At 40.1% G+C, this 26,944-nt stretch overlaps 1 protein-coding gene across 1 annotated transcript in view; it reads left to right on the plus strand.

Annotated features, from left to right (window-relative positions):
- LOC122810680 (extracellular calcium-sensing receptor-like) overlaps nt 1-26,944 on the plus strand; it is a 312,165-nt gene that overhangs the window by 258,372 nt on the left and 26,849 nt on the right. Inside the window, exon 5 of the mRNA XM_044082250.1 lies at nt 3,386-3,509. Within this exon, the coding sequence (XP_043938185.1) occupies nt 3,386-3,509 (124 nt within the window). The remainder of the gene's footprint in view (nt 1-3,385; nt 3,510-26,944) is intronic.

The following is a 26,944-nucleotide window of genomic DNA, read 5'->3' on the forward strand; positions in this document are numbered from 1 at the left end:
TGATAAATATTAGCTAAATGGAGCACATTGCAGAATTTCAGTTAAATAGTTAATGTATAGATAATAATAAAATGTCACCACTTTCTTTTTAAATACTTAAATGTAACACAGTAAGCATTTCTCTCTCCTGCAGTGATTAAATACTATTATACAATGACCCCCCCATTAAATATTCAAAAACGTGCAAGCTGATTGGTCAGCATGCACATTGTAAATCAGAGTTATAGTAATGGAAAAAGGTCTGGTCGCACGGACTTTTTCCATTACTATAACTCTTTTTTCACACTGTTTTGCTATGTTAAATGAGTTTAACATAGCGAGACAGCTTTAAAAAAGCAACAGAGATTCCCTGTCGCTTTTTTTAAAGCTGTCTCGCTATGTTAAACTCATTTAACATAGCAAAACAGTTTTTAAAAAGCAACAGTGATCTTGCTTTCTCTGTTGCTTTTTTCAAAACTGTCTTGCTATGTTAAATGGGTTTAACATAAAGAGACAGCTTTAAAAAGCAGTGTATATTCTCCATTGCTTTTTTTAAAGCTGTCTCGCTATGTTAAACCCATTTAACATAGCGAACCAGTTTTTTGCTTTTGCCCACAGCTCTGATGTACTGCGTAGGCATGCGCATGCGCAGTACATTAGAACTGCTGCAGAATACCAGACAGCTGTGGAAGGGCAGCAAAGGAGGCATTATACAATGCCATTATTTAAGAAAAGTAATTTTTTTTCTTAAATAATGTCATTGTATAATAGCAATAACCCACTTCTGAGTGTGGGTAATGCTGGATTTACCCACGGTTGGCTTTGTTTGGTCACTCGGGCTTCACCCTCATGACCAAACCACACCAATCATGGGTAAATCCAGCATTACCCACACCCAGGCGTAAGTTATTGCTATATGACACTAGGACTAAACCAGACAGGGAAGGCACATACATGAAGAAATAAATATAGGATATAAAATAAATATATATATGCATATATGAAATGAGTGAGTGATTTTATAACATTTCACTAGTACTATGCCATGTATATAAAGAGATAAAAGTATAAAATAGTAATTTGTAGTTAGATGAGATTTTGGTTTACTTGAATTTTGAGTACTATATATTATTTATAAAGTTAGCATTGTTGTGGAAAAGATAACAGGAGAGAAAAAAAAGAAGCTACATTACCTTCTATGTATGATTCCACATTATTTAAAAGAGAGGAAACAAAAACTTGCATGAAATGGGAATCATTTGTCTCTGAGTTTCTTTTTTTTTTCTTTAATAGTCCACTCATTTTTTGAAGCTTGTCTTTTAAGTTTGTTGAAAAATCCAAGACAAATGTGGATGCTTCTTTGAGAGAGTCAAAGGTTTTCTTTCCCTCTGGCAGGGATAGTGTTATTCTTGCTGGGAATATGACTTGTGTTTTGATTCCTTCCTTTTTTAATGGTTTTATTAGAAGGACACATGCTCTTCTTTTGGACATTACAAGGAGTGAAAAGCTGTTGTCGAACCTGATAGTTTGGTCACAAACTTTTAATGCAGCAAAGGACCAGGCAGTTCTTAAAACAAGGTGTTTGTCTTGAGTGGAAATCAATTTTGCAATAATTGCTCTTGGATGGCTGATTTTACTGGGTAAATAAGTTGTAGTTAAAGACTTGTGTGCCTTTTCTGTCCTGAAGGATAGTGCTTCAGGTAGGTTTAGGATTTTAGGAATCCAAGAAATCAGGAAATTAATCATATTTTCCCCCTCCATCTGCTCTGGGATGCCATAGATTCTTATATTGTTTCTCCTGGTTCTGTTCAAAATGTCTATCTTTTTAATGAGTCTTGTGTTTTCTTTAAGAAGACAGTCTGTGTTTTTTTCTCTTTCTGTTAACCTGTAGTCTATATCTGTTACAGAATCTTCCAAAAGCAGCAATCTGGGCAGTTTGTTGTTTAAGCACTTAATTTAATAAGGTTATTTGTTTGGTGCTATCTTCTTTTATATTGTCCACTTTTAAGTTTAATTTGTCTATTTTACCCACCAAGTATTGAACTGTAGTAAGGATTGCCTGTGTTTCTTTCTTCATTGGAGTTTCTTGCTGAGAAAACTTGAAGCTGCTCATCTTCCTTTGTGAATGTAGTTTCCATGTCCTTTTTGTTTGAAAGTTTGACAGGAAAATATGAAAATGTTACCTTAAAATTTACACCAACATGTAGCTTATGGCTTCTAGAATCTGATTTTAGTAGTTTCAGGTCTTTGTTGATGAAATTAAATAAAAAATCCTGTCAGGAAAAAATGAAGACTGCAGAGCTCAAGAACTCTGCTGCTTCCAGCTTGCCATCCAAGCCATGACCCTCCAACCAGCTTTACTCTTCATCAACTCTTTATATAATTTCACTTCTTGCTGTCATTCCAGCTTGCTTTCCTGTTAGCTAATACTAAGCTATGCCATTATACATCCTACCTTTAATAGACTCCAGGGGTGCAATTTGATCTTGGAGCCATCATAACATATGTTTTTCAGTCACCACCATGAGCTTGTTAATTTATCACAAATACTCTGCTGTTCCTGAACTGATCTTTAGTCTACAGCTAGAGGTGAAAATGTTGGCCTCTTGTTTGGCAGCATCCAGTTAAACAGAATGGGATGAACTCAGCACTTCCATCCACTGCATGGCCTGAAAGTGGAGTTATTGGCGTCTACCAGCCCACAAAGTCTCAAATCTATAATGCCACCTTTACTTCTTATTCAAATAATGTCAAAGTTGAAAGGGACTTTAAAATATTCATTTTCAAGCAATGGAATAAGGAGAGAATTCATTTCAAGCAATGAAATAAGGAGAGATAGTGATAATGCTCTGAGCAGTAGGTGATTACTGAGTTACATATAATTTCAAAAAACATCTTCCTGACAAATCGTTCTGTAGAAATTTAATTACCAGTTTTCAGGTGACATCCAAAAGACATGTATTTAGAATACAGGACCACATTTTTAAAGAAGGATGCACATAGACATTGATACAGAAAGTGAGGAGACAGAGATAAAATGTCCTATCACAAATCAGTCAGCTAATATCCACCTAAGTAAAATGTGATGTAAGATGTGATCCGCTTTATCTAAGGTATAGAAAATTTTGTATAAATGTGCATTTAGCTATCAGAAAAAAACTCTAATACTTACCTCAGTTATACTTCTAGCAGCTGAGATTTCTCTGTTATATCTGAGGTATATGTTTTGCTGAAGAGTCAAAAACAACATTTTCTCAATTTTAACCTTCTAAAATACATCATGTTAGCTGTCAAAAAGTGGAGTCCTTTACTGCTCAAATATGCTTAATGTAATCAGACTTAAGACTTTTTTTGGCATCGTTCTTATTTTCATGATATCATGATTTTCTTTTTCTTTCTCATTCAGGTTCCTCATTCCATATGCAGTGAAAATTGTCCTTTGGGATACAGAAAAATTGTGAGAGAAGGCCAGCCAGTTTGTTGCTTTGACTGTATAATATGTCCTAATGGAGAAATTTCAAATCGGTCAGGTGAAATGCATTTTACATTGAGAGAAAATCTTACTCACATATTTTGACTCATGACAATTGAATAAGTAACATAAAAGAAAATTTCCAAACAACCTTTTCAGCAATTAGAGAATTAATAAAATATCTGTGGCATTAATAGATAGACATCACCTGTGCTGTATTAATTTAGTTAATGTCAGATTTGACCAAATGATTGGCCATTTTTGCATGGGAGATGCAGCCAATAACATATGGGCTGGTATTCAGAAAGGCTCACAACCAGCAGTAAGTCAAATCATGAGTTTCTGCCACTGGAAGTAGCCCTGTGGCCCCTGTCTGATTCACAGACAGGCCCACCATAGTGATTTTATACAATCTGTAGGATCACTGCAGTGAGCCATCTCCATGGTCATGCTACCAGCTAATGAGGTAATCTGGGGGAGCTATACTAATTAGCCATGTGCTCTCCTCAGAAATTTTGTAGTAAGGGAGTTACACAGGCAAGTGATTCAGAGCAAGCATGCAAGCATACGTGTTTGTGTGTGTGTGTGTGTGTGTGTGTGTGTGTGTGTGTGTGTGTGTGTGTGTGTGTGTGTGTGTGTGTGTATTTGTATTTGTGAGAAAGTGCCTCTGAACACCCCTAGACTAATGACTAATGCCTGTATACAGAGGGAAACATTAGTTATTAGGGACTCGTTAATATTACTCTAAGTCATGTAAAAAGTTAATATAGCAACAAGTTTTGCAGCAAAGATCCTTTTCAGAACAATAAGATATATGAGGATGGACACTGGACACCTGGGTCACTCTTTAAATATTACCCTAAGCTACTTGCAAAATTAATAGAACAACAGATCCACAAAGCAGCTTTTGAACAATAAAAAGTATGGTGAGGCATTACATACTAGGGACACCTTTTACATCTTATACTAGGCATGTAAAAAAATAATAGAACAACAGATCTTGTATCACAATACATTTTACAAACAATAAGTATGAAACTGTAATGTCTGGTATTATTGATTGACTGTAATGGCCCATGAATTATGAGGGACAGGGCAGGTATAAGAGACAAAATTCAAGGACATTCTATAAAATCAGGCACAGTTGAAAGGTATAGGAGTGTCTTTGAGTATGGGAGGGCAGCCATACCTCTTAACAGCCATGATTAAGTCTTCTGTACAAAGCACTGAGAACATTAGACAGCTCCAGGAAGTAGTTTAAATATTACTGAAAGTAACCTAAAAAGTTAATAAAGCAACATACCTTGTATCCCAATGCAGCTGATGCAGTTTCATTAACAGTCAGAAGAATGAAACTGTAATATTTGGCATTATTGACTGACTGCAATCATCAGTGATGTACGAGGGGAAGGGAAAAAAATAAGAGGCAACGTTAGGCATGTTCTGTAAACTCAGGGATAGTTGATAGGAATATGTGTGTGTGTGTGTGTGTGTGTGTGTGTGTGTGTGTGTGTGTGTGTGTGTGTGTGTGTGTGTGTGTGTGTGTGTGTGTGTGTGTGTGCATACCTCTCAACTTGGAAACATCAAAATTCTGGACAAGTCCCATGAAAAATAGGTACAAATCTGTATGGTGATTAACATACAATTTGCATACATAATTATGTACCCCCACCCACTTTAATGGAATTGTGGGATGCCAACTTTCAAATGCAAACTGAACAAAATATGGCCCCACTCCAGACCGTGTAGTAAATTATTTTTTTAATGTGCAGCAGATAAAATGTTTAAATTTACTGTTTTGAACATTTTTCCAGTAAGCAATGAAACAAAATGTATGAACCAATAATGACAAAACTGCCCAATTCAGAACATTTCAATTCCATCATAAAAGTCTACTCAAACTTCTACAATCCACCAGTATCAGTAAATATGCACAATATCTGCAGAAGTACAAGTCATCTAATAATTCCACATTCACAAGATCTGTAAGATTTGTAACTAATTAGGTTGATGCTAGCAAACAACTTAATATTTCATTGTTTCATCTACAAATAAAGTGCCTGTTGGTGTTGCCCTTGAGGAATAAACTGCCTATGTTACATACATTAAAAAAAATGATAACGTAGTAATATTGCCATAGGAAATGCATGGCAAACTGATAATAGGTTCATAGTTACTAGGTATCTCCACCAAAGAGGACATTCTCAGGACTGCAGCATTCCACCCCCTTTAAAAGTACAACACACAGTACACTATCAGCAATCCATTTACATACTGTGGGAGTAGAACCCACAGCCTTCTGCATCAAAAGCAAGTATTTTACCGGTTATGCTACTAACCACATGAACAAGCTTGGCATAAACAGCACTAAACTTCTCTACCCTTGAAGAACTAAGTAGGCTGCAGTACAAGAAATCTCGAAACACCCAAACTTTATTGGGGAAGGGACAAAAGCCCAAAACCGGGGGGGGGGGGGCATTTTTAAACACTGCTTGTATAATCTTAAAAAAAGTTGCTAGAATAAAGTGTTTTGTGTTACCATGCGTTAGCATTTCCTTTAAAATAGGAAGACTGAAACTTACATGGCTATTTAGTGAATTCAGTTTAACTTCTTACTGACTTGCCAGAAAACCACAAATTTTAAGAGGAACAGACCAAAAGTAGGAGCCAAACATTCCATAAAACTTTGGACAGTTGAGAACTATGGCTAACTCTTTGAATCACAAGTGGTTGTATGGGTAGAGACTTCAGGCTTTTGCTACCTGTACCTAAGGTACTGGGTTTGAGTCTGAGTAACTCTAACCAGCAGTCATAGCTAACTGTGGCATTACACACACACAAAGAAGGCATCCTGCTTATATAAAAGGACAACACACATGTAAAGGCATCCTGCTTATGTAAAAGGACAACACATACATAAAGGCATCCTGCTTATGTAAAAGGACAGTTCAGGCATTCTGCTAAATAAAGTTTAACACACACCTCTATTCAGCTGTTAAATATATGAAAGTAATATTCTGCTAAAGTAGAGAGAAAGTTCAACACACACCTCTAATCAGCTCTTAAATATGAAAGTATGTAATCTCCTGCCATTTCTCCCGCCCAGACCATTAAGGTGAAGGCATCCTTCTTAACTTAAAATCATGTAATCTCCTGCCGACAAGTTCAGCTGTTAAATATCTCCTGGAAAAGGCATGCTAAAGTAAAAAGAAAGTTCATGTCTCTGCCAACAAGCACAATTTCACACACCCATTCTGCTAAAGAAAGTTAATTTCTCTGCTGACAAGCACAGCTTAAATATAAATCAGGTAATCATTCTCCTGCCGTGTTTCTCCCACTCAGACAGTTCAGCCGTTAAAGTAAAAGGTAAAGGCATTCTGCTTAAGGGAGTAATCTCCTGCCGACAAGCACAGTTCAGCTGTTAAAATCTCCTGGAAAAGGCATGCTAAAAAGTTAATTTCTCTGCAGAAAAGCACAGTTACGTAGTCCACATACCCATTCTAGCATTCTGCTAAAGTAAAAAAGTTATAAACCATGAACTTTAAACTGAGAAATAATCCGCTTAGGCCACTGCTTTCCAGCTTTCCACTCGCTTTTATTGAAATAAAGTTAAACGTTAACAGATTCAAATAACGCTTTTCGTCCAACTCGATGGTTAGACTTCTTCAGACAAACTGACAAAAAAAAAACAATTGTCAGTTTGTCTGAAGAAGTCTAACCATCGAGTTGGACGAAAAGCGTTATTTGAATCTGTTAACGTTTAACTTTATTTCAATAAAAGCTAGTGGAAAGTGGTGGCCTAAGCGGATTATTTCTCAAAGTAAAAAAGTTCCTTTCTCTGCCGACAAGCACAGCTTAAATATAAATTAAGAAATCATTTTCCTGCCATGTTTCTCCTGCTTAAACAGTTCAGCTGTTAAAGTAAAAGGTAAAGGCATCCTGCTTAAGTGAGTAATCTCCTGCCGATAAGCACAGTTTAGCCATTAAATATCTCCGGGGGATGGAAAAGGCATGCTAAAGTAAAAAGCAAGTACACTGTACAGCCAGACAGATAAAAACACAATACTTCTCCTGCACAGACAGTTACACACACACCTCTATTAAGTAAAAGCATCCTGCATGCTTAAACAACAGTTTAGCCATTAGGCAGGTAGAAACACGCAATCAAATAAATTAGCACAGCGTTACCCATTTAGGTAAAATGCATTGATTGTATAACTTAATTTAATAGTTGCTGTTTTACCTGGGCTGGAGGAGGAGCTGAGCTGGGGGAAGGCTGCCTGCAGACATTAAATAAGTAAACTAACTTGTGCTGTTTGTACTGTAAGGAGGAGCCTAGGGGAAGAAAGCTACGGCATGCACTCACCACTCACATACTACTCTGCAATACTGACGTCGTCACACATGCCCTGCACGTGATGACATGGAGTTTTATTAAAAAAAAAAAGAAAAAAAAAAAAAAACACAGCCTAGGAAATTCGGAATTTAAAGGGGCCATGCGGAAATTCGTGACACCCCAATATTTTGCCCTCAAAATAATTTTTTACCGAGGAACTCGGTACGGTTGAGAGGTCTGTGTGTGTGTGTGTGTGTGTGTGTGTGTGTGTGTGTGTGTGTGTGTGTGTGTGTGTGTGTGTGTGTGTGTGAGAATATGTGCATGTGAGCAGAAAGGTGACTGGAGGAGTCTGTGCCAACTCAGTGGTGATTACTCCACATTCCTAAGCACCCAGGAGAATATTAGGATCCAACCTAACACTCTCATACTGGGCGACTTCAACTACCCCTCCATTAACTGGGAAAACTGCTCATGTACCAATACATTTGCCCAATGTTTCCTGGAATTCATTAATTCCAATCCCCTAGAACAGCTCATTCTTACCCCCACTAGAGGTAGCAACATCCTTGACCTGGTCATTACTAACATGGGCAACTGTTGCTTGGAACCAATAGTCAACTCCTCCCTGGTTAAATCTGACCACAAACTAATCGCCTTGGAAATCCACAACCCCCCCCCCCCCGCAAAGGTAACCGCCATGAAAAACTTCTCCAAAGCTAATTTTGGGCTCCTAAAAACAGAGTGCCTAACTTCATAGCACCCATGAAAATAGAGGATAGTTAGTTGCATGCAATATGATGTAATATCATAACTATACATTGGAAAAATGAGGCTTCTCCTACGTTCATGGAATTTAAGAATTTAACATCAACAGTTGGTCACACGGAAATATTAACAGTGAAGAACAGAACTAACAGATCTACTTCATACTATTACTCTTGGATGAAAGTACTGGAAATACTCGAAAAAATCGACGAAGATATATCATCTTATGTTTCTGACTTTACATAATATAGAATTTCAATGTTATTTGCATAGACACCAATGTAAATAGTTATATAATGGTTTGAAGTTGGTAATGTTTTAAAACTGTAAATATGTTATTTATATATATTTCATGTAATGTTTCTTAAGACGTCTTATCTTTAAAAATAAAAAAATATTTAGTGGAGAATAGTTGCATGACCACCGAATCATACACCAATGAACTGTATGAACATGTACACAAATGCATGGATCTCGCCATACCCAATAGAACCAAGATGCTCTCCTCCAAAAAAAGGAATCCAATCTGGTGGTCCCTTGCCATAAACAAACTCTACAACAGAAGGAGGAAACTGATGCAGAATAAGGTAAAGTCCCAAGACTGGAAAAACTCCTTTATCAGCCTCAACAAAAAGTTGAGATCCCTCATCAAATCCTCTAATGCTAGCTATGAAAACAGAATTGCAGCAGATAGTAAAGACAACCACAAGGCCTTCTATAGTTATGTAAAGAATCTCCACAGCAATACCTAAATTTGCTCTGAGCTACTGCACAATGGTACTGCCTATACCGAGCCAACAGATATTGCCAATATACTGGCTGACAGATGCAGTGCCAACTTTACCCCGCTCTCCCCCCAAAGGACCAGTCACAATACCAATAAATTGCCAGGCACCCAGTATTGCTGCTGCACAGGTTAGAACAGCACTGTCCAAGGCCAATAATACAGCTTCTATGGGACCTGACAATATCCCTGGCTGTGTTCTACATGAACTACAGAGTGAACTGGCACCTCACCTGTGTGCCCTGTTCAATAACAGCTTCACCTCAGGCTTTGCCCCTACCAAATGGTGCACTGCAACAGTCATCCCTCTCCACAAAGGAGGAGTGACTACAGACCTTGAGAACTATTGCCCCATTAGCCTGATGGGTCTGATATGCAAAGCTATAGAACCCATAATCGTGACCTAATAAACAAGGATATAGGGACTCTCCAAACTCTGGATCCTACACAGTGTGGGCTTGTGAAGGGTAGATCATGCTTGCTCAACTTGGTTGACTTCTTTGAGTCAGTCACCAGAGCTGTGGATGAAGGCAAGGTGGTCCTTACAGCCTACCTTGATCTGGCCAAGGGCTTTGATACCATTCCCCATTCAAGAATCATAGAAGAACTCACTAAGCTAGGCATCAAGCCCTATATCATTAAGCGGGTTGCAAACTGGCTCACAGACAGAACCCACAGTGTGAAAGTAGCTTACTCCAAGTCAGACTGCAAACCAGTCACGAGTGGAGTCCCACAGGGTTTGGTCCTGGGTCCTCTCCTGTTTGGTATCTACTTCTCTGAAGTCCAGGCCAACACAAAGGGACTCTGGCTGACAAAGTTCGCAGATGATTGCAAGTTGGGAGCTATTATTAACTCCCCAAGTGATGTTGACATCCTACAGAAAGGCCTCACTGAGACTGACGACTGATGTCAGATCCATGGCCTTAAGCTCAATGCCAAAAAATGTGTCATCACCCCCCCTTGGGAAAAACCTGGTTCCCTTGAATTACCACATTGATGGTAGTCCACTGAACACAGAAGGCATTATAAGAGTTCTGGGAACACAGGTAGACAGCAACCTCTATTTTGACCACCACATTGCCAATGTGGTCTGAAAGTCCTTCTATGTGGCACATCTCATTACTATTAACACACAGGCTTAAGGATATGCTACAGGGATATGAGGCCACTGAGACATAGGCCACAGATTTTGTCATCAGCACAGTTCCAGCAGATGGCACTCTGTGGTAACACGCCCATTGCTGCCACACTGTGGTGCAGTGCTAGAATGTGACAGCATAGCAGCACAATGGCTATGTGTGTGTGTGTGTGTGTGTGTGTGTGTGTGTATATATATATATATATATATATATATATATATATATATATATATATATATATATATATATATATATATATATATATATATATATATATATATATATATATATATATATATATGTATATATATATAGGTTCATAGGTATGTACTAGGCTATCGGCCCTGGGGCCTATATAAGCCTAACCAAAATGGTTCCCTGGCTTTCGCCACTCAAGAAAATTATTTTCCCCTGTCAAGCAGTGCTGCAGAAGTGATCCCCAGGGTGACTTTTCTATTTCCCATCCAGTTGTCCAGATTTTTCTTAAAGAGGGCCAATGAGGAGCTTTGCTTGACATGAATGGGTAGTTTGTTCCAGAGTATGGGAAGTCTCTGGGACAGGAATCTATCCCTCCAGCATGTTCTGTTTATTGTGGTGACAAGGTTTAGGTCCCTGGAGAGTGTGGTTCAGAGAGATTGGGATTTCTTTAAGTGTAGCATGTCCAACAGATCTGCATTTGACATAACTTTGTATGTTTGGCAGAGATCACCTCTGAGTACCTGATATGCGACGGAGTAGAGCTGGAGTTTTTTGAGATGGTCTACATATGACATCTGTTTGAGGATGGTAATCCTCTTAGTGAGGTATTTCTGTGGCCTTTCCAATTGTTGTAGGTGTCTTGTGATATACTTAACAAATGGGGCATTGTACTCTATAATGGGTCTGATGAGCGATGAGTGGATAGGAACAATTACCTCCTTTTTTCTAGCGAGAACACTTTTGTGATGAGGTGTGCCACATAGAAGGATTTCCTGACCATTGTGGCAACGTGATTATCAAAAGAGAGACTACTGTCCACCTGTGTCCTGAGGTTTCTTATCACACTTTCAGTGTTTAATGAGCTACCGCCTATGTGGTAGTTCATGGGTACCACGTCTTTCCCAAAGTGGATGACAATGCACTTCTTGGCATTGAGCTTGAGTCCATGACTTTGACACCAAACATCTGTCTCTGTGAGGCCCTTTTGTAGAATGTCTACATCATTAGGTGATTATATTATGGCTCCCAGTTTGCAGTCATCTGCAAACTTTGTTAGCCAAAATCCTTCTGTGTTGGCCTGCACTTCGGAGAAGTAGATACTGTACAGGAGAGGACCCAGGACCGATCCCTGTGGTACTCCACTCATCACTGGTTTGAAGTTGGACTTGGAGTCGGCTACTTTTATTGTGTGAGTTCTGTCAGTGAGCCAGTTGGCCACCCATCTTGTGACATAGGGATTTATGCCCAGTTTATCTATAATTCAAGAGTGGGGGATGGTATTGAAAGCCTTGGCGAGGTCAAGATAGGCTGTGTGCACTACCTTGCCCTCATCTATGGATCTAGTGCCTGCTTCAAAAAAGTCAATTAGGTTTAGCAGACATGCTCTACCTTTTACAAACCCAAACTGAGTGGGGTCCAGGGTTTGGAGGTTACCTATGTCTTTGTTTATAAGCTCCAAGATGATAAATTCCATGGCCTTGCAGACCAGGCTCATCAAGCTAATGGGTCGGTAGTTTCCTGGGTCTGTGATGGCACCCCCTTTATGGAGTGGGATAACCATTGCTGTGCACCATTCAGTAGGCACATAGCCTGAGGTGAGGCTATGATTGAACATGGTACTTAGGTGGGGTGCCAGTTTGTTCTGTAGTTCATGCAGTATGCAACCTGGGATGTTGTCTGGTCCCATGAATGCTGTGTTCTTGGCTTTGGAGAGTGCAATCATTACTTGTTCATCCATGATTTCAGGGGCATTGTATTCTTCTGGTATTAAGATGGGCCCTTTGGAAGGTAAGAAGGGGAAAAGTTAGCACTGAACCTATCTGCCAGGATGTTGTCAGTATCAGTTGGTTCTGTATATTTAATGCCATTGTGCTGTAGCTCAGAGCAGATCTCAGTGTTGCCAATGAGATTTTTGACATAGCTATAGAATGCTGTCTTTTTGTCTTTGAAATCAGTGGTGATTTTATTTTCATAACTGGCATTGGAGGATTTTATGAGGGATCTCAGCTTCTTGCTGAGGTTGACCAGGGAGTTCCTTCAATCTTGGGACTTTTCTCTTTTTTGCAACAGCTTCTTCCTTCTGTTGTAGAGTTTGTTTATGGCAGGGGACCACCAGATTGGCTTCCTTTTTTTGGAGGATAGCTTCTTGGTTCTGTTGGGGATGGCATGATCCATGCACTCATGTATGTGATTATACAGTGCATTTGTGTAAGATTCAGCTATCGTACCTCTGTTTTCTGTCTGCATGGGTGTTGTGAAGTTTGCCACTTCTGTCTTAAGAAGCATGAAGTTGGCTTTGGGGTAGTTTTTGATGGTGGTTTCCTTAATGGAGGGTGGGGGTGGGATATGGATGTCTAGGGTGATTAGCTTGTGGTCTGATCTGACCAGTGAGGAGTTGACCACTGGCGTGGAACACCAGTTACCCTTATTGGTAATGACCAGGACCAGGATATTGCTGCCCTTGGTGAGCAGTGGTGGCTGGTGACTTCAAATCAAAGGGGAGCTGCAGGAGACAGCTGAATGGGTGGGGCCAATGGGAATGGGTGTGGCCAACTAGAAAGTGGAGCAGCTATGCTCAAAACCATAAAAACTGTAACTTTAATTAAATACTCTGCCCTGGGTGCCAAACCATCATTATGAGAGTCCAATCAAGACAAAATGAAGTGTAGAAGAAAAAACATATTTCAATCCATTGGCTGCATGACAGCTTACTTAATATCTAGATGGAAACAAAATGGTTGTGAGGCATGAAAAAATAAATTCCTTTTTAAATACATTACTGGAATGCTAGTCAAAATCAAGTGTAAGAAAAACAAGCAGCACTCAACTCAAACCATTTCTCCTTGTACTCCAGTTCTAATTATAATTTATATTCAGCTTTATTAAAGTACCAAGTAACATGCTGAAAGTAACAATCTCTGTGATACCACCACTTGTAAAAATGTTTCTTATCCAAAAAAGACCTGCTGCCTGACAACAACTATCTACTTGTTTCACGGGGAAAACATAATCAAAGTAAAAAATGAAAAGCAAACAGGAAACAAGCTCAACATACATTGCTTAAAGGATTACTGCACAGGATATGGACCACACATGATAGATTGGCATTCTGTTTAGTTTGCAGGTAAAGCCTGTAATGAGCTCTTAAAATAATGTAACCCTGTCCTTTATTACAAATACTGTCATATGCATTTCAATACCCAAGGCTTATATGTTATCTAGTTATTTAAGTATTCTCTGCATGGCAACAACAGAAAGGCTTTCAATGTTGGCAATTCTTTAACAGTATGCTTATTAAAACTTACTTGCATCTTACAATCTCAGACAAGCTTACAAATGGTCATTAAAGCACTGCTACTTAAACACAGAGCAACAGGCACTTTCTGAATAATAATAAGCATAAATCAACAGTATAAAAATATGACAGAAACCAGAACATTCTGCAAAATCAAGGACAGATGAAAAGCCATTGTAGTATTTGTGTCCACCTTGGATGGGGGGATAGTCTGCACATTTAAACTGCATAACTGCTCCTTGCCTTGCTTGGACACATCGAGAGTCACTACATGGGGGAGTGGGGTGCAACAAGTATGTCACAATTTGAAATGTCTCTGGCTGACTGCGATGGCCCTGACACATTTGTCATACCTCTCAACCTCAGAGCAAGAAATCTAGACAAAGCCATACATAGAAGTGGGACAAAGGACAATTTTTAAATATTGCTCTTATAAACTTAGAAGAATAATAGAATAGTAGGTCTTGCATTAGTATGAATTTTCTGAAGGGTATGAAATCTGAAACTGAAATGTCTGTCATTATTTTTTAACTTCAGTCTTTAATGATTTGCCACTAATTTGCCAAAAAAAGCACAATTTTATGAAAAATGGACCAAAATGTGATTCAAAAATATAAAATAGCCACACAATACAACTGGGAACCTGTCAAAGAAGGGGCACGTTTTAATATTAGTACTACTAACCTGAGCAGCTGACAAAATAAAAGAATCTACATGCATTTCTGAAATAAAAGTAATCTATAACTGATTATTACAGTTATTTATTAATTGTAAACCCTCCATGTTTTCTTCCAAAATTGCCATTTTGTGGAGGGATTATTAGGGGAAGAGCAACATTTTGAGCCAAAATCGGGAACAGTTGAGAGGTTTGGATATGCCTAATTCTATAAAGCAGTTTATTTGCAGGTACCTCTCAACCTGTTAATGTAGGAAATTTGGACAAGGCCAAATATATGGGGGGAACATATAAACAGTACAAAAATTGCTCTTGTATAAACTAAGACAGTTGATCGAATAACAGGTCTTGCTTTAGCATGCATTTTTCTGAAGGTTATGAAGTCTGAAACTCAGTGTCTATCATTATTTAGTAACTTCATTCCTGAATGATTTGACAGAAAACCACAAATTTTATGAGGAACAAACGAAAAATAAGAAGCAAAAATCTATTCATTCTGCAAAAATCTGGACAGTTGAGAGGTATAGTTCAGCTGGGGCTGTCTTTGAGTTTGCTGCCCTTCCCCCCTCACAAAATCATGGTCGAATGGAGCCCCCCCCCCCACAGCCATTCCAATGAACCATTACTTGGCTATTTCACCCCATTTACCATAAACACTAATGTGCATACTGCTTTACTTCTGCGATAATTTGGACTTCATTTAAAAGTTTTATTTTGCATTTTACAGCGCAAACACTAATAGATATCATATCTGCTAAACAAAGCAATGCAGTCTCACAATGAGAACAGACTTAGCATTAAAACTTCTCTGCCCTTGAAAACTCACAATCACTGAAACAGCATTGAAACCCACATTCAAAGAAAATAAATTTTGCCAGTGGCAGATTAACTTTGGGTTTGGGCTGTTTTCAAATCACAGGCCCATTGCACACAAAATACACACATGCTCTTTCATACACCTTCCTGATTGTATTAAATTATATTCCTTGTACAATACAGTACAGTTTTAGAGGGTGTTTTAAATTTATTATTTTGAAATTTTTCCAGTAAACAATGAAACAAAATGCATGCACCAGTAATGACAAAACTGCCCAATTCAGAACATTTCCATCATAAAAGTCTACTCAAACTTCTACAGTCCACCAGTATCAGTACATATGCACAATCTCTGAAGAAGTAAAAGTCATCCAAATAATTCCACATTAAAGAAATCTGTAACTAATGAAGAGGTTGCTGCTAGCAAACAACTTTGTATTTTATTGTTTCATCTACAAATAAAGTGCCTGTTACCCTTGAGGAATAAATTACCTATCTTACACTGAACAAAATGATAAGCTAGCAATATTGCAATAGGGAATGAATGGCAAACTGATAACAAGTTCATAGTTACTAGGTATCTTCGCCAAAAAGGAATGCAGCATCCACCCCTTTTGCAACCCAGTACAGTATCAGCAATGCCTCTATCTACTGTGGGAGTAGAACCCATAGCCTTCTGCATCAAAAGCAAGTATACTACCTGTTGTGCTATTAACAATGTAAGCTGACTCAGCATAAGCAGCACTAAACTTTTGCTCCCTTGCAGCTTTCAGCTCCCTGTAAAATCTACACACTCAGTTGTATCTCTGACCTTTGCAGCACAAAGAAATCTGAAAAAAGCCAAAGTTTATTGTGGGGGGACAAAAGCCCAAAAAACAGGGACACATTTTAAACATTGCTTGTATAATGTTGGAAAGTTGCTAGAATAAAATGCTGTGCTACCACCATACATTTCACTGCCAAGCCTTAAACCCAGGACCCTGTGAAAAACAGTCAGCGCAACATACAACTATGCCACATCAGCTGTTTTGTGAAAGAGGAAGACAGAAACTTAAATGGCTACCATTTAGTGAATTCAGTTCTCACCATAGCACAGCTGTCAACCTCTTAGCACAAAACACCTGAACAAAGCCAATAATGGGTGAATACAGCCCCCAAACATTCAGTGAATTCAGTTCTCACCATAGCTCTCAACCTCTTAGCAAAAAACACCTGGACAAAGCCAGTAATGGGGGAATATAGCCCCCAAACATATTCAGTGAATTCAGTTCTTACCATAACTCTCAACCTTAGCACAAAACCTGGATAAAGCCAATAATGAGGGAATACAGTCCCACAAATAGGGACAAATTTCAAATATCCATCTTATACACTTAGAAAATTGCTAGAATAAAAGCTTTTGTGTTACCATGCACTTTCTGAAGAATATGAAGTCTGATATTCAAATGTGTGTCATTTTTAACATTTGTTAACCAGAAAAGTCTGACTTGGAACAAAAGCTAATTTTTAGCAGAAGCTCAGGGAGAAACACTCCAGACAGACACATGTCTTTGTATGATGGTAGGACACAAAAACATGGAGGGCATACAGACTCCACACAGAAGGTAAGCACCCCAGCCAAGAATCAAACCAGAAAACATGTAGCTGTCAGGCAACAATGCCACCAGTGCACCAATGCAATACTGGCTTTGCAATAACACAAAAATACAGAAACCACAGATTTTGAGGAACAGAGCAAGTATGAGGGAAAAATCTGCAACATTTTTGCAAATGGTGGTGGGTAGGGAATCCAGGCTCTTGCTACCTGTGCCCAAGGTACAGGGTTCAAGCCTTATTCTCTATCCACCACCATGTAGCACCTGGGCATTTCACACACACACACTACCTGGGACTGGTCTGTTCTTTGCAGCACTAGTCCTACCTTTGTCTGTTGGAGCACTAAGTCCTTCCTTGCACTAGAAAGCCCACGACATTGCAGTCCAAGTCTGATCCCTTTCCAGTGACAGTCTATGCAGTTACAACTGCATAGACTTCTGGGATCTCTGCACTTGAATGCTTTTTAACATGGACTGCTGCTGAGACAGTCTACACATGCTCCAGACTGGTTCAGCAGCAGTCTGGATATCAGAAATGCTGCTAGCACGCATGCACAAAGGTCTGCTACTTGCGATCACTTTTTTTTTTCTTTCTTTGCATTTTATTTTAATTCCTTTCTTTTTTACAGCTGGAGGGGGGGCTGCAGTCCTGCAGTCCAATAGCATGGGCATCCCCTGTGGTGAGGGTGTGGAGAAGCTGATCCAAGGTATTGAAATTTATGAATTCCAGAAAACGTTGAGCAAATGAGTTAGTACATGAGTAGGTTTCCCAGTTGATGGTGGGGTAGTTGAAATCGCCCATAATTAAGGTATTGGGTTGTACCTTAATATTTTACAGTATCTTAAGAAATGAAGAGTGGGAATCCTGGGGCATGGTGGAAATCTGTGAAAAGCTACAACCCGGATTGCAGTCTTGCCCAGTGTTAGCTGCACTTGGATAATTTCATATGAATTATGTTGAGCAACTAGCCTGGAGGTGTGGATATCCTTAATGAATATGGACACGCCTCCACCATTAGTGTTTTGGTCCAGGTTTGGTGGCTGAAAGGTATGGTATGAATTATAGGCTGGTAATGCAGCAGTACTCTCTGGATCCTTGAACCAGGTCTCTGTCACTGCACAGATGTCGATGTTCTCCATTTTAAGGAGTGCCTCGATTGAGTGCATTTTGAGGTTTAGAGTTCTAGCATTGACTAGCATTACCCTCAGAGTTTGTTTGCTTGTACCTGTTATGGTGGTGGATTTAGCATTTGAACCTTGCCTAAAAAAAGCACTATAGAGGTGGAAAGAGCCTTAGCCAGTATCTGGAATCTCAGGATTGACAGGTGCAGGCGATCTCCGGAAAAGCATTGTGGTCTGTCGGTCATGTCGTCCCAGGCAGACAGATACTGGATCCCCTTAGAATGACACCAGAAGCTTAGCCAATTGTTGAAGTCAATTATTTTGTCCTTGTACTGCGGTATAATTCTGGATGATGTCAGGATGCTTCTCAGGGCTAGGGTCATACCTGCCTGGTCTACAAGATTGGAGAGCTCCTCCATGTCACTTTTCATGTAGTCCAGGGAGGTATGTCTCAGGTCATTCACACCAACATGGACAATGACAGAGTCATATTTGTACTTGTGGAGTGACCTGAGTGCAATGCATTATGTGGTGGATCCTGGCACCCAACAGGCAGCTGACAGTAACTTTCCCCTTGTTTAGCCCGGTGAGTGGGACATCAGTGTGCCTGACTATTGAGTAAACTATGACTACTGTGTTGGGTACATTGTGTTGCCTTATGGGCTGAGGTTGAGTGGCACACTGATTTTGTGGGCTATGTGTCATTTGGGTAGTGTTGGAGGGTGGTGGTTATCTGCGTTTCAGCTTGGGAGGTCTCTGTTGCTTGGGAAAATTTTTATTGAGAACCCCCATGAATGTGATTGTATGCTTTGTGTTTCTATGTGTGGGTTTTGGTCGTATGAGTTTTGAAGGATTATGTGTTGAGTGTGGTGGCACGTGTTAACCTTCTCCTCTTGACTGTCTAGTCCAGTCTTGGCTGGAGAGAACTTGGCTTTAAGTTTGGCTATACAAGTGCATCACTCGCAGGTTGTAGTGTTGGGTGGTAGGAGAATAGGGTTGTCAGTGTACATGAGGCAATTACTACATTTCCCCAAGATGCCCCGATTCATCAGGTGGACAGGAGAAAACACAGAGAGCTGACCCATGGGCATGCCTGGATAGGTGCTTATTAATCTAAATACTAAAAACTATTTTCCTCTTAACAAGTGAGGAAAGTCGAGTGCTCTAATAATTTGTAGTTTATTTAGTGCTTACAACGGGTTCTGAGCAAGTACTGAACACAAGGAAACAGTCGTTCTGAGTGCTGAAACTAAGAAAACTGGCTAGTTCTAGCTAAAACTTGCTAGTTTTAGCACCAATCCCAAGAAAGAAGCAGGCCACGGCCTGTTTGGTGATCCACAGTCTTCTCCCAGATGATGCACGGGTCTGCAGGCATGTAGCCTTTTTTTGGTAGATGCCTCATATAGCAACCAGACCAATCAGGTATGTTAAACACAGACACTCACTCTCCAACCAGAAAGTGTCAGGATTCAATGTACTGCCCCTACTTTCACCAGGATCAGAATATAAGCACATATTCTGACCTGTCACTTATAAAGCAGTTATTAAGCTTTCTGGTGATCAGAAGTCTCCAGGAAATAATGTAACTGCACTCCTTCTCTCACCAGAAGAAAACAGAAGCAGTAATCCCAAGATGACTACTGAGTGGCAGAATGTGGGCTCTACAATAACTGGTGGTCTTGCAATAGATGCTTAAAAGTAAGGTGAAAAATTGGTTTATCCTTAACACTGCAGTGTGCAGTAGAGGAGCTAGATGTGAAAGTAGGTAACTTAACTTTTACCTGTCTTAAAGTTAAGTTTTAGTGGATAGTCACTATTTTTAAAACAGCAAGATAGGTTGAAAGAGGGTGGTCACTTTTGTATTCTGGTACTATGGAATACAGTAGCATGGTCAATAAATTTAAATAGTTGAAAGGAAGTGATTTCACAAAATGATAATTTTGTGCTTACTCATACCAGCCAGTAAAAGCAGAGAGGAAATGAGATATATGGTCAAATTAACATAAGGAAGAGGCAACTAGAAAGACAGTGGTGTTTAAGAACACACCAGTAACAGGGTGGAAGGGTGGGAAAAATTTCTGTCTGACTCACAAGAGGCAGAGCTGTGGTCTCTTTTCAAGTTTTAGTATGCAGTTAAAAGCAGAATACATGTCGAACACAGTATACAAAATAGAAAAAGGCAATAAAGTAAACAAAACAAAACAAATAAAAAGCAAACTAACCTTTCCCTCACAACAAACTGTAGCAGAATCTGGGTGAGCCTTTCCAGTAAAGCTCTGAATTGTTTTATCTTACCCTTTAAATAGAAGGTTTAGTTCCTAGATCCACCTCCTCAGTTCACAGATGATTAACCTTAGCTGACCTGTTGTAACTTATGTGTGACTCCTTAATTGACCTTTTCTAATTTCTGTCTGACTCACAAAAGACAGAGCTGTGATCTCTTTTCAAGTTTTAGTATGCAGTTAAAAGCAGAATACAAGTAAAACACAGTATACAAAATATAAAAAGATAATAAAGTAATACAAAACACAACAAATGAAACAGAAAATAACCTTTCCCTCACAGCAAACTGTAGCAGAATCTGGGTGAGCCTTTCCAGTAAAGCCATCTACACACACACACACACACACACACACACACACACACACACACATATATATATATATATATATATATATATAATCTATATACAGAGAGATTTTATATATGTATATATATATATATATATATATATATATATATATATATATAGATTGATAGATAGATAGATATAGATTGATATATATAGATTGATATATTGATATATATATATATATATATATATATATATATATATATATATATATATATATATATAGATAGATAGATATAGATTGTCATGCAGGATGAACCTCCATAATTCCTTGTGTTTAGTGCTGGATGGCCCTCTGTTTGAGCCTTACTCAGGAAGCACGTGAGTCAATGACACAGATGGCAGCAGAGTGCAATGCTACTTCTAAGGTATGCACATTCAAAATAGGGGAGAGGTGTGTAGAGGGACATGCCTCCATGACTCCAGGATATCCTCTGACATGGGTTTCATCCTTGCCATTGGTCAGCAGTTGTGCAGTTTAGTGATCTAGGAGCAAACAGATGTTACTCACCCTGTATCAGAGATATTGAAAGTGCTGTGTGGCATCCATGCAGAGTTACAACTGCTGAAATGTTTGCGTGACATTCTGCATTGCATGCAGAGTTACTTGGCACATGCAGACCTGGGGCAGACATGCCTAATGCAGGCAATGATGGCCATGGTAGTATTCATAGGTACACCCTTGCGGATAATGACCAGTGCCTACCATAGCCATGCCAATGGCAAAATGCATATTGCATGCTCACATATCAGGTATATATAGCCATTGCACATTGCCCCAGAGGCAGCATTGCTGTCCCCCATGTTCATACCTCCCTGTACTCCTAGGTGTGGACAATCCCATGGTCATGGCTAATGTTTATCCAGCTCACCAACATGGTCACCATTCTAGTCCAGGTGCTCTGGGTCCCGCAGCTCTACACTATCTATCTCCCTCACTTGCCTTCTGAGTGCAATATCTAGACACTGACCTTTTTGAGTTCATGGATACCATCTATCTACTGCCACCATACATGAAGGCTACAACAGGGTGGCACATGATCTTGAAGTACAACAACATCTATTAGACAGGAGGATACTGTTCTTACTAATGCAGGGCAACATAATATTCCTAGCCAGTGTTATCCTATTTGAAACTCCACCTTATCAGTGGAGGATGTGATCACTGACTCCATCCAACATCCTAGCTGCGTGTATGGCTACCAAATACACTACACATAACCCTTCCAACTCTATTAGCATTGCTGTCTAAGTCATTGTGCCCCACCCCATTGTACAAATAATGATGATTGCACCATACCCATCCTTATTGCATGTATTAGTTTTAGTTTTAGTTTTGTCTTTGTCAGAGCACTTTGTCATGAACCAGATGCCATCACTTTGTCAGTGGTATAACATATTGCTCTCACTTTTGACTCACATGGGCTACTCCTGCAGGTGTTTTTTTTTTGGGATTACTGCTTAACCAGCTTATCCTGGGCTGCTGCCTCAGGTCTATCTATCTGGGAGTACTGTGGTCTCCCCATATAAGTGCTTATTTAGCACCAAGCTGTGTATCCTGATACTGACCACAAATATCTTGCTGCATGTCTCTGTATCATACTGCACTGCATCATCAGATGTGCCCATGAAACAGAACTGGGCCTTCAGCAGTCTAGAACCATGTTTAATTATGTTGCATATTTGTGACAGTGCAGTTTTGTAAATCATATTTGCAATAGTCTGGGGGCAGTAGATGGGAGTCTTCAGCCACAGATTCAAGATGTATCCTGCATTACCTGCAGCACACAAAAGTGGGCACCATTATGACTGAAGTGCTCTTTATAGTCACAGGATCTTCATATCAAATATTCTATGGGTGGTCACCTACACAAAACTCTGGTGTAGGGTTCATGTGTGCCAGATATAGGCATAATGACAACTGCCTTGGTTGCAGACAGAAATATTGTATATAATATCCTATGCACTATGCACCAATTGTTAGATGATGGATGGAAACATGGAAACTCTTCCAGGTAATTTACTGAAAACCATGTTTACAGGCAGAACTTTGACAGCAATGTGAGTGTAGTCAGTGTTCCCTAGCTCATCAGGGAAATTTGCTGTGTTATGGAATGACAGCATAGTGTTGGTTTTCTTTCCTCTGTTGTCCATCGAAACCACATATGCTTTTACACATACTGTATTATCATGTCAAAGAACTGGTATAGGAGTTGCAAACCTACGTCAGTGAAACCCTTGCCATGTCCCATGTTGGATACTGAAAAGGCCCCATAGGAGATGGTTAATGCTATGCATACCTTTGTGTCCACTGGGATAAACATCCCACACCTCTTCTTGTGCAGATGGTAGACTTCTACTTATTCCTTTATAGTGTTCTTGTTTCCATATGCTAGTGGTCAACAATAGCCTGGTCATGGAGGTGAAATTATTTTAGCCACTGGCAGACCTGTCCATGATGTAAGGGGTAGCAGTGCATAACACTGTGGACACTAGTTCTGAAGGTGGCTACTAACAGATCTTGTTTAGCTACTTCAAATATCATAACCCAAAAAGTGCTCCTGTGTATCAGGAACCATGAACTTCAGAAGACATGACTCATTGCACTGATTTTATATGTTCTGAATCATTCTGCCATGTTTTATTTCATCATTTGTATGTCATTATGCTGTCATTTGCATTCAATAATGATCAGCCTATTTCTTCCGGTAGCGTGTTCATGCTAAGTGTTTTTCTCAATTATCCCTCTGTCCATGAAGCAGCTCATCACACTGTTTCACATAATATAGCATGGTACTTGTGTCTGAATAACACTGCATGCATTTTATTTAACAAAATGCAATCAGTAAAAAAAAATATTGTATAAAACAACTGTATTTTTTCCAGCTCAATATGCAGTTTAAAGAAAACACAGAACATATATGTTCACAGATAAAGCAAACATTGGATTATACATAGGTTTATAGATTGTTGCTAGGCTAATGACCACTAGGACCCTTACAAGCTTAGCTCTGCACTCCAAAACAATTTGGATCCTGTGTATCATGGGTGTCTATAGGTTCATAGGTTCATAGGTTCATACTAGGCTATCTGCCCGAGGGCATTTACAAGCCTAGCCCATCGTTTTGTGGCTTATGCCACCCCTTTAGTATGGGGAACTAAACCCATTATTTTGCTGTGCCTCTGTCGAGCAGTGACGCTGAGGTAATCCCTGGGGTATATCTGCGATCTCCCATCCATTGGTCAAGATTTCTCTTGAACAAGGCCAGCGAGGTGCTCTGCCTCACATATACCGGGATTTTGTTCCACAGCATAGGGAGTCTTTGGGTGATGAATCTATCCCTCCAGCACGTCCTATTAATAGCCGTGTCGAGGTTTAAGTCTCCCACCCTTGTGGCTCTGATGGATCTAGATTTTTTTGAGGTGAAGCATATTCATCAAATCTGGGTTTGACATGGCCTTGTATGTTAGGCAAAGGTCACCTCTGAGCAAGCGGTAAGCGACTGAATAGAGCTGGAGTTCTTTCAGTCGGGCAGCATAGGACAGATTTTTGAGACCCTTTATCCTTTTGGTGAGGAACTTTTGTGGCCTCTCCATCTGCTGCAAGTGTCGGGTCAGATACATTCTGAATGGGGCATTGTACTCAATCATTGGTCTGATGAGTGATGAGTAAAGGGAGACTATGACCTCCCTTGATCTAGATGAGAATCCCTTCATGATGAGGTGGGCAATGTAGAAGGTCTTCCTAACTACTTTAGCTACATGGGTGTCGAATGACAGACTACTATCAACCTGGGTCCCCAGGTCCCTGATAACTTCTTCTGTGCTCAGTGGATTGCCACCTATTTGGTAGCTAGGGGTAACCTTGTTTTTCCCGAAGGGTATGACTATGCATTTTTTGGCATTTAACTTTAGGCCGTAGCTCTGGCACCAGTTATCTGTTTCTGTGAGACCCTTCTGAAGGATATCTGTGTCAGATGTGTTTTCTACTATGGCGCCCAGTTTGCAGTCATCTGCAAACTTTGTCAGCCATAACCCTCCTGTGTTTGCTTGTACTTCGGAAAAGTAGATGCCAAACAAGAGTGGGCCCAGGACTGAGCCCTGTGGGACACCACTTGTGACAGGCTTTGAGTCTGACATGGCGCCAGCAACTCTGACCCTGTGGGTTCTGTCATTTAGCCAGTTTGCAACCCATCTTGTGATGTATGGGTTAACATTTAAGCTGATGAGTTTTTCAATGATACCCGAGTGGGGTATTGTATCGAAGGCCTTCACCAGATCGAGGTAGGCTGTATGGACTGCCTTTCCTTCATCAATGGCTTTGGTGACTGTTTTGAAAAAGTCAACCAAGTTTAAAAGGCATGATCTGCCTTTGACAAAGCCAAACTGGGTTGGTTCCAAAGTCTGCAAATTCCCTATGTCTTTATTTATGAGGTCCATTATGATCCTCTCCATGGCTTTGCAGATAAGGCTTGTCAAGCTAATGGGCCGGTAATTTCCAGGGTCGGTGGAGGCACCGCCTTTGTGAAGTGGGACCACAGTTGCAGTGCACCACTCCCTGGGTACGTATCCAGAGGTAAGACTTTGATTAAACAGCTGTCCTAGCTGTGGGTTTAATTCCTCATTGAGTTCGTGGAGCACACAGCTGGGGACACCATCAGGTCCCATGGATGCTGTGTTTTTGCTTTGGAGAGAGCAGTTCTCACTTGGGCGTTGGAGATGTTTGGGGATGCAATCGCTTGGTATAGATATCTCTCTCCTTTTGGGGAGGGGGAGTTTGCACTGAACCTGTCAGCCAGTATGTTGGCAATGTCTGTAGGATCAGTAATCTTCACATCATTTTGAACTAGTTCTGAGCATATCTGGGAGTTTCCTCCCAGGTTTCTAACATAGCTAAAGAAGGCCTTATGATTGTCTTTTGAGTCTTTAGCTATTTTTCTCTCGAAATTTGCTTTGGATGATTTTATGAGAGCTCTTAGTTTTTTACTTATAGTGATCAAGGGTGTCTTACCTTTTAAGGATTTTGCTCTATCTTGTAGTAGCTTCCTCCTTTTGTTGTAGAGTTTGTTTATGGCTGGGGTCCACCAGACTGGACGCTTGCCTTTGGTACAAAGAGTCTTTGTTTTGCTTGGGATTGCCTTATCCATGCAGTCCTGCAGGTGCTGGTAGAAGGCATTTGTAAGTGATTCAGTGGCTTGAGTACTGTTTTCCACCGGATCGGGGGCCTTAAAGGAGACCACACTAGTCTTTAGAAGTGTGAAGTCGGCTTTCGAGAAGTTCTTTACTGTGGTCTTTTATTTCAGGTCGGGGTGGGATGAGGACCTCCAGTGAGATTAGTTTGTGATCTGATCTCACCAGTGAGGGGTATACTTCCGGTGTTGAACATTGTGCTCCCATGTTCATGATGATGAGATCAAGTATGTTATCTCCTCTTGTGGGGATGGTGACTAGTTGTTCCATGGCATTTGAGTTTATGAATTTCAGGAACTTTTGGGCTAGGGTGTTTGGGCTTGAGTAGTGTTCCCAGTCTATATTAGGGTAATTGAAGTCACCTAGTATGATGGTGTTTGGTGATACATTTATCCCTCTAGTGTTTTCAGGAAGGCCATGTGAGGTTCCTGAGTTTGTGAGGGTGGCCTGTAACATGCTACAATTTGCAGAGCAGTCTTGCCTATGGTTAATTGCACCTGGATGGTCTCCGATGCATTGTGCGTTGCCACCAGTCTTGAGGTGTGGGTGTCCTTGATGAATATGGATACCCCCCCTCCTTTCTTGGTATTGTCCAGATTTTGGGGCCGGAACGCATGATATGAGGTAAAACCTGATAGTGCTGGGGTGCTCTCAGGAGCCTTGAACCAGGTTTCTGTCACAGCACAGACATCGATGTTCTCCATACTGAGAAGGGCCTCGAGTGCGTGCATTTTGAGATTTAGACTTCTGGCATTGAGCAGCATTACCCTTAGTTTTTTTCCTTTTTTGTGTTCTAGGGTGGTAGGTTTAGAATTTGAGCCTTGCCTAAAAAAGGCACTATGGGGATTATGGTAGTAAGGAGGTAACTGACAGATTTGAGGGGTAGTGGTAATAGGGTAATACTTTTCCTATCGATGGCTTCTGTCTATAAGGGATTTGGGGGCC

The sequence above is a fragment of the Protopterus annectens genome, chromosome 9.part0 (assembly GCF_019279795.1).
Source record: "Protopterus annectens isolate FY-2018-M chromosome 9.part0, PAN1.0, whole genome shotgun sequence".
Taxonomy (NCBI): Eukaryota; Metazoa; Chordata; order Ceratodontiformes; family Protopteridae; genus Protopterus; species Protopterus annectens.